The sequence below is a fragment of the Asterias rubens genome, chromosome 7, assembly GCF_902459465.1.
Source record: "Asterias rubens chromosome 7, eAstRub1.3, whole genome shotgun sequence".
In the NCBI taxonomy this organism is placed as follows: domain Eukaryota; kingdom Metazoa; phylum Echinodermata; class Asteroidea; order Forcipulatida; family Asteriidae; genus Asterias; species Asterias rubens.
Window position 1 is genome coordinate 1,073,307 of NC_047068.1, and position 8,719 is coordinate 1,082,025.

General features: G+C 41.7%; 1 protein-coding gene across 1 annotated transcript; it reads left to right on the plus strand.

Annotated features, from left to right (window-relative positions):
• The first annotated feature begins 1,524 nt into the window (after positions 1-1,524).
• LOC117292801 (mucin-12-like) lies at positions 1,525-8,136 on the plus strand. Its single transcript, XM_033774965.1, has 2 exons — positions 1,525-1,658; positions 6,016-8,136. Exons 1-2 carry the CDS (start codon positions 1,544-1,546, stop codon positions 6,960-6,962), a joined length of 1,062 nt encoding a protein of 353 aa, XP_033630856.1. The 5' UTR covers positions 1,525-1,543; the 3' UTR covers positions 6,963-8,136.
• The last annotated feature ends 583 nt before the right edge of the window (positions 8,137-8,719 follow it).

Genomic DNA, 8,719 nt, shown 5'->3' on the forward strand with positions numbered 1-8,719 from the left:
TGCGGTCAACGCCCCCCCCCCCAAACGTATACTACCTATGTAACAAAGTATAAATGATTCCATCTGTTCAGTAAGCATTTTCAGCAAGTAACCCGATTTGTCCAGCCGAGTTCCGTTCAGACAAGGTCACAGCGAGTATTATTTTCTTTTTTTTTATTCATAGACAACCCATGGGGGCATAATAATGAATAAATCTCAGAGACCCAAGTCCATCCTGCCAGCGAGCGGGCCTGTGGACATCTCGTTTGTGTATGTGTGTTTGTGTGTCTTTCTATCATGCAGCAAAACCCACGGGCCTTATTGTATAATGAGGCCCCATCAGCCATTAGGCCAAATACAAAAAAAAATACCAGTTGATCGATCGTTCCCTCTGTCATCCTTTCTTTTTAGACAGCATCCTTTAAAAATTGTTTGCTCCAGTTATTATTCATCATCAGTAGACAGGAGGGTTTTTCCTGGAATTGCAATGATTGCAAGGTCACGTATGAATGGCTTGCTGAGATTAAAGGCAGTGGACACTATTGGTAATTACTCAAAATAATTAGTGGCATAAAACCTTTCTTGGTGACGAGTAATGGGGAGAGGTTGATAGTATAAAACATTATGAGAAACGGCTCCCTCTGAAGTGCCATAGCTTTTGAGAAAGAAGTAATTTTCCACAAATTTTATTTCGAGACCTCAGATTTAGAACTTGAGGTCGGGAAATCAACCATCTAAAAACGCACACAACTTCGTGTGACAAGGGTGTTTTTCTTTCATTATTATCTCGCTCCCTCTGAAGTGAAGTAGTTTTCGAGACAGAAGTAATTTTCCACAAATTTGATTTTGAGACCTCAAGTTTAGAATTTAAGGTCTCGAAATCAAGCATCTGAAAGCACACAACTTCGTGTGACAAGGGCGTTTTTTATTTCATTCGTATCTCTCAATTTCGATGAACGATTGAGCTCAAATTTTCACAGGTTTGTTATTTTATGCATATGTTGAGATACACTAACTGTGAAGGCTAGTCTTTGACAATTACCAATAGTGTCCACTGTCTTTAAGGGTTTATCTTTTGTGTTACATCATCATCAGTCCATGGCGACCTGGTTTTAATGCAGCCCTTATCTCGTTGACTTCAACTATATTTCATTTCAAACAGCTTTTGCAATCCCTTTTGCAATCCCTTGGGCTCCGGCTCCAGGCTCCATTTGCTGATGTGTGGCGATATGCAGTGCAAGGCCGAGCTGCGTTTCCACTGCGTACGCAGCGCGCAGAGCCTGAGTCGGAGCCTAAGCCGAGGTTTCAGAAAGGCCCTCTACGGGTGTATATATATATGTGGTCAGTACTTTCCTGAGCTCTTTAAATTTGAAACGCAATAACAACTGGAGAGGCAAAACCGCTTTAATTTGAACGCATGAAAATGAAATTGACTGCTCATTTGCCGAATTTGACCGAGAAAACCTATATTAAGATTTTTCTTTAGGAACTTTGGGGGATGTAGATTTATGATTTGTCTTTTCTTTCTTGACTCTCTAGGGCTATGGCTCCCATTGCACAAGTAATGGGTGCACGGCGAGGTCTATTTGCATCATCAGACAGACGGCACTCAGATCCGCAGACTAAAGGACAGGTTCAACCCCCGATGGGGCAGACGGCAAAGGGGGCTACCGGATCAGGTTGGTCATTAGGTTATATCTTATTGAAGCAAACATTAGAGTGGGCCTTATTTCCTTTTAGATTGGTCGTTTAAAGGGCGATTGACACTATTGGTAGTTACTCAAAATAAATTTTAGCATAAAACTTACTTGATACTGAGCAATGGAGAGCTGTTGACAGTATAAAACATTGTGAGAAACGGCTCACTCTGAAGTGCCATAGTTGTCGAGAAAGAATTAAGTTTCCACGAATTTGATTTTGAGACCTCAGAATTAGATTTAGAGGTCCCGAAATCAAGCATCTGAACGGGTGCTTTTCTTCCATTATTATCTCGCAACTTCGACGACCATTTGATTTCAAATTTTCACAGGTTTGTTATTTTGTGCATACGTTGAGATACACCAAGTGAGAAGACTGGTCTTTGACAATTACCAATAATGTCCAGTGTCTGTTTCACAAGTCCTGCAAATGGATACAAACTTTGGCATCACAGGGCTATTTTTACAGTGAATGTTTCGCAGGAGCTTAGCACAGGTCAATGGACCCTTCCCATGAACCATGCTAATTACATTCACACATGCGTGCAGACCCTGTTGGTTGGCAAACACCGTAGAGTTGTGCACTAAGCAGACGCGCAGTCGCTTCTGCGTCACGCACCCATTAGTTGTGTACAAAACACCGCGATGTTGCCTCATTTTGCCAACCAAAACGTTAGTGCGCACGCGCTACGTGCAATTTACATATTTCATGGGAAGGGTCTATTAATACAAGTTTTTTGTTATACAAACAAACAAACATTTTAAGTGTTTTTCAGTAAGTGGCATGATTTTGAGACAAATGTCGAATTAAACTGAATCTAAATCTTGCTCCCCCAGATGAGTAACCACCCACTGTGCCCTGTCTTTCAACCACAATGGCACCCACTAACCTACTTGCAGTCACCCTCATTTGGTCGCAAAAGCGAGGTCTCGTTTGGTTAAAGGCACTGGACACTATTAGAAATTGTCAAAGACCAGTACTCTCACTTGGTGTATCCCAACAAATGCATGAAATAACAAACCTGTGAAAATTTGGTCATTGAAAAAGTTGCAAGGGAATAATGAAAAAAATGCATTTCAGATGCTTCAGGCCAGAAGTCTATTATTATTAGAGTGAGAAAAAAACCTCTCTCTCAAAGAAAAATAAGTTTCTTCATAAAGAGCCGTTTCTCACAATGATACTATCTACAGCTCTCTGTTAATAATAATAATAATATCTTAGTCTTATATAGCGCACGTATCTACCTAATAAGGTACTCAAGGCGCTGAGTATATACAAATTTTCAGAAAGATTATTGCAGCGATGAATTCTGAGACCCAAATTAGGTAGCACCTTATAATGGTTTACAAGGTGCTACGGCACATACAGCAGCCACAGCCAGGAACACCGGGGTGAACGGCTTTATGTCCCATCCGAAGGACCAAGCAATAGTTAAGTGTCTTGCTTAAGGACACAAGTGTCACGGCTGGGGATTCGAACCCACACTCTGCTGATCAGAAACACCAGAGTTTGAATTCGGTGCTCTTAGCCGCTCGGCCACGACACTTCCATTGCTCGTTGCCAAGAACGTTTTCATGCTAATTAGTTATCTTGAGTCATTACCAATAGTGTCCAGTGCCTTTAATGCTCCTGTCTTACTCCTTGAAACCACAGTGTCTTCAAGCCCTACTTTTAGGCATGTTCTGGTTAACCATATACCCTCAGACATGAGGCACTCGTCTGGCACTGGGGAAAGCGGTTGTCTGTGATTTTTATTTATATTTTATTTTTTCTTTATACGTCAGTGGTACATCTGGTACCATTTATCCATTTCCTTTGATATGCTTTAATCATCGCAAAAGTTATTCCATCTGACGTCTTGGGCATTTCCTTAGGGACAAGTTTTGAATTTCAATCGGATATTGTTTCAATAGGCATGGAACATGTTTATTTATAAAAGGGGTTTTTCTTAGAAGACGGTACAAGTAGGAAGTGACCTCATATTGATGCGATTTCTAAGTAGATTTAAAGGGAAGGTACACGTTTGGTAATTACTCAACACAAATATTAACTTAAAAACTGACTTGGTAACGAGCATTCGAGAGCTGTTGATAGTATAAAACATTGTGGGAAACGACTCCCTCTGAAGTATTGTAGTTTTTGAGAAAGAGGTAATTTCTCAATAAAATAATAAAAGACTTCTAGCTAGAAGTCTTTTATTCCTGTCTGAAAGCACACAGATTCGTCCAACGAGGGTGTTTTTTCTTTCATCATTTTCTCGCAACTTCGATGACCAATTGAGCCCAAATTTTCACAGGCTTGTTATTTTGTGCTTATGATGGGATACACCAAGTGAGAAGACTGGTCTTTGACAACTACCAAACATGTACCTTCCCTTTAAAGGTATTATACAGGTTTGACAAGGATACAAGACATGGTTGTTTTCAACTAGTGGTTTAATCCCAACGAGGCCTGGTTCTTGATAATTTTACCGAGCGAAGTCGAGGTTAATTTATCAAGAACCAGGCCTCGGCGAGTTTACACCACTAGTTGAAAACCGATTCAACACACTTTGATTCCCATTCATAAATACCTTTTCGGTCAAAAACATCATCAATTTTTGGTCAAAAAGTAAAATAAATGTAAAAATTATAATTGTTCAATGATTTATTTCAACACAACACCCCTCCAGCTATGAAATGGTAAAGCCCTTCGCCGCCCTCGGGTAAACAACTCCTTATAAGGGAATGCTGTGCGCGTCACGCGTATCGCATGATGTGGCACAACTGTTTCAGCCGTTGCTCTCGACCAATAGGAATGAAGAAACAGGTGCAAGGTCGCATGTCACGCCCATGAATTAACACTTTTTACCGGTCATAAACAAAGGTTTATACACACCCACGTGACGCGCTCTCCACCAATAGGAATAGCGAAACTGTCTGAGGTATTTATGAATAGAGGTTTATGATCATAATCTGTAGGGTGGCCTACAGATGTTTCTTGTGTTATTCTGTAAATTATAGAGGTTTCTTTTCATATTCTGTAGCCTGAACATGTTCAAGTGTCTATTGAATTATCTAACACTGTGTTTCCCTCCCGCCATTTACCCCCTTAAGTGCGAACTAAGAAAGCGAGACCAAAAGACAGAGAGAAGGTTAGACTCCTCCCAAGCCACCCACTAATCTTTCCAAGACTTTAGACAAGACTAACTATAAGCATGATTGGGAAAAAAACCCAGTAAGCATGACCTTGTACGTGTACCAGAGAAGAGAATGTTTCGAATTGAAAATAGATGTTATTTGAATGTTTTATTTAATTATTTTGATTTATTTTTTATTTTAATTTTAATATGCGTAGTTTTAAGTTGGTTACTTTTGTGCATCATACATTGAATTTATACCGGCTCGAGGGAAGGTTTTGTTACGATATTTCCAACCCCCCAATATCCTGCAAGTTGTCTGATTTTGGGGGCTCTGCGAGATTCTAATTGTTGAGTTACACTATGTGGAGGATATTGGAAAATTCCGGAAGGTCTGTGGCCAATGACAACCATGGGTTGATGGCATTACTGTTGTCATTATTGGGGTGGCACAGTTGGCTTGTGCGTAAAGCGCTCGCCTCTCACCAAGTTGACCCCGGTTCGAATCCCGGTCGGGATTATTATTATTATTATTATTATTATTATTATTATTATTATTATTATTATTATCATTTCTGGCACAAAGGAATAGAAACATTTTCATGCAAGTAGGATTACAAATACCCCAAACTTCTAGTTAAAAGCTGTCTTTAAGGTCATTTCAGTGGACTAAATGCCCCCCCCCCCATTCCCCCCCCCCCCCCACCACCCAGCATGCCCATTGATCTGCTACATTTATCATTTATTAAATGTTTTGAAAGTAACAAAGCCAATTTGGGGGGCATTTTTCCCCCTGGAATTTGTGACATTCTGCCACATATATTGTTGTAATATTTAAAAATATAAACTTTAATTATTGCCCTTTTACCTCTGGTGTGTTCCACTTAAAAGTTAAGATCACTCTCTGTTTTTTAAGCATGGAGTCCTCAATGTGTCTGTAAGTGCTTGAAGTTTTACTCCCCCTCTTCCTCACATTTTCAATGATTCTTAAGTAAATGTGAATTCACTGGCATCTTTAAGTGAGAAACAACGTATTCTCGAAAGTGGGAGGGGGCTGGTAGTTTGTGTTTTTATGAGGACCAGTAAATTAAAATGAAATCATATTCTTGGGAAATCAAAGTCAGTGACAATGTGACCCGATGAAACACCAAGTGATATCTGCCTTTTCTACTTTTGCCATCTTTTTAAATATTCCATTGTCTCAATTTCTGTCTTTGCAGGCGGCACTACCAAGACAAAGCCCCAGCCGCTCCAAGGATCGCCGTCCCACAACACCACCCCTAAAGTCAGATGGGGAGCACACTCCAAAGCGGTCGCTGGCTCGCCGGAAATAGAGGAAGCCCACGACGCCATGTCGCCCTCGGCTTTCGGCACTCCTCCAATTGCTTCCTTAGGCGCCGCCTTCGTCCGGCGGGATTTAGACAGTAGCAGCAGCAGCAACGACCCAACCAGTGATGATGGCTCTACCAGCCAACTGTTAGTTGATCCCTACAAAGATCAGTCAAATATACCCCCCACTCTTTCCAAATCCAAAGCTCCTCCCCTGACCCTCAGTATGAACTCGACTGAGAGCAGCGCTGAATCACCCACACTCCTCCCTCCTGCATCGGAAGAGCGGGTACGAAGCCTCAGCAATCCGTGTTTAGAATCAAAAACGTTGACTGTTCCTCCTTCTCCGTTTGCGCTGAAAAGCCCAGCCACGGTTGATGTGAATCCCCTGTCTGCCTCTGTTGACAAGTCCGAGACCTCCGTGGAGAGTGCCCAAGCATCCTTATCAAGGCTCAGTCAGGGCTGGAAGGAGACGGAGTCACCTGACATTGAGATGAAACCAATGGTGCAATTCCAAGATGGCGACGAGGATTCTCTTCAGACCAGTGGAGATGACCAAAGTCCGGAAAACGTCACGCCTGAGGCCAGCCCTCAAGAGTCCTACTGGACGGGCGTACCCGAAGACAACAGTATACCAAACCCAAACCTAGGTGTAGAAAATGACCTCAAAGACTTATCCATTGGACCTGAGGAGACTGTGGACGATTCAACCAGGGTCGTTCCCAGTCTAGATGAGTCCTTACAGAACATGGTACAGTCCCAGGTTCAGAGCACTCCCCCTGCCTCATCAAGTCACTATGAGGACAGTTCACCGTCACCTCCAGGAGAAACAGTCTAATTTCTACGAGTAGAGGGATGTAAAATCACTGATCGAGTTCGGGCGGTGTGTTCTTGGATGCTCAAGAACACGTAGGATCACTGTTCATGTATCTACCACCTGCAACGATGATGATGTAGTGCCATTTTGTTAATGTTGTTCTCGACTGATCCCGGCTGAAAGGTGGTGTGTGATCTTATTCTGTGTACTCTCGGAGTCTCCGAGTCACCTGTGAACCCCCTACAAGAGCCCCAAAGCATTGAGACTGCATTCCCACTGGATCCACAATTGCGAGAACGGGATCCTGCAACAAGATTGGTTGCAGGCGTGAAATCGCGGTCACGTTCCCGCTTGAGTATGATCGCGCATTGATCCCTCTTTTTGGGAACGGAAGTGGGTTCAAAAGAACCCTGTTTTGCTAGCAATATGCGGGGTCCGATCGCCCTTTGCGTTCCCACTAGACTTTTGATCGCCCATTAATCCACAAGGGCGATCAGATCCAGCTTTAATCCTACTCCCAAGGAGGATCAAAATTGCTCGGTCAGATCCTGATCGCCCTCGCGTTCCCACTGGAGCCTGTTTCTCGTTGATCACCCTTTGATCTCCCTTTGATCACCATTTCGGGGTCTTGATCGCCCTTTTTGTGAATTGGGGGATCAATGTGGGATCCAGTGGGAACGGGGTCTAAGTGTGAAGTGCTTATCACACATCACTGTTAGGATAAAACCAAAATCGTATTCTTTATCCCTGATGCAATTACACACAAAAAGTAAAGCAACCACTTGAAGTAAGTTAATTGTTTGGGGGCCAATGGTTTTTTTGTTTCAGAAGGTTGCAAGTTTATTTTAGTATTATTTTTGTTGTTTTTTTCACTATGAACTAGAAGTCTTCTGTCTACATCACTGAATTTTGAAACAGAGTGATTGTTGGTCCATGACCAGTCGGTGACTTGTGAGGTAGGAAGGGGGGGGGGGGTGCATTTTACTGAAACAGAAAATTCATTCGCCCTCTATTGACAACTTGTGTTTGTGAATTTAAAAAAGTGCATGCACTTGGTAGTTTATGATCTTACATAATGCACTTCAGTTGAACATGTATAAAGGAAGCTAACAAAGAGATGATTCTTAAAGACCTGCTTGAACGAAAATTTCAAGTCGTGAACTTTGCTGAATTCCACTTAAAATGTTTTCGATGAATAAGGAAATCGAGTCATATGATTATAAATAGGTTTCAATTGTGTAAAAAAAAACAATCATTTTGTATGCCCTTATCCACAGCTTTTCTGCGAGATTTGCGAAAAGCCCTGTTACGTAATCACTCTCAAAACGTCATAAGTAGACAAAGCCGCTTTGTTGAAGCGTGGATGTGTAACAAAGCAAACTCCCACAAATGACGCCCGCTCTCAACGGCAGAAGTGTTTTTAGTTTTTCAAAAAACCTTTAGGTAGGGGCCTGATTTTTTAACCGATAATTACGAAAAGTTCAGAAGTGTACACATATCAAAATTACATTAAAATGGTGAACAAGTGCATTATAAACAAGTAAAAATACCATTTCTGTTGAAAACATTCCGCTCAGGTAGCTGTTTAAATTATTGCAGGATGAAATCATTCAGTTCCAGTTTTTAGTTTCCAGGAATGAATCACGATCCGGCGCTAAATCTCCCTGATTTTGCAGAAAGTTCCCTGAAAACTAGCCAATCTTTCTGACGAACAATTTTGCTTAACAGTTTTGGGAAAACAAATAATAACATGATTCCCGAAACTTGTTCACTATTTT

Excerpts from the sequence above, each read along its gene's own strand:
- LOC117292801 (XM_033774965.1), top strand. The coding sequence starts at position 1,544 with ATGGGTGCACGGCGAGGTCTATTTGCATCATCAGACAGACGGCACTCA. Across the intron at positions 1,659-6,015 it reads AAAGGGGGCTACCGGATCAG|GCGGCACTACCAAGACAAAG; the intron begins GTTGGTCATTAG and ends CTGTCTTTGCAG.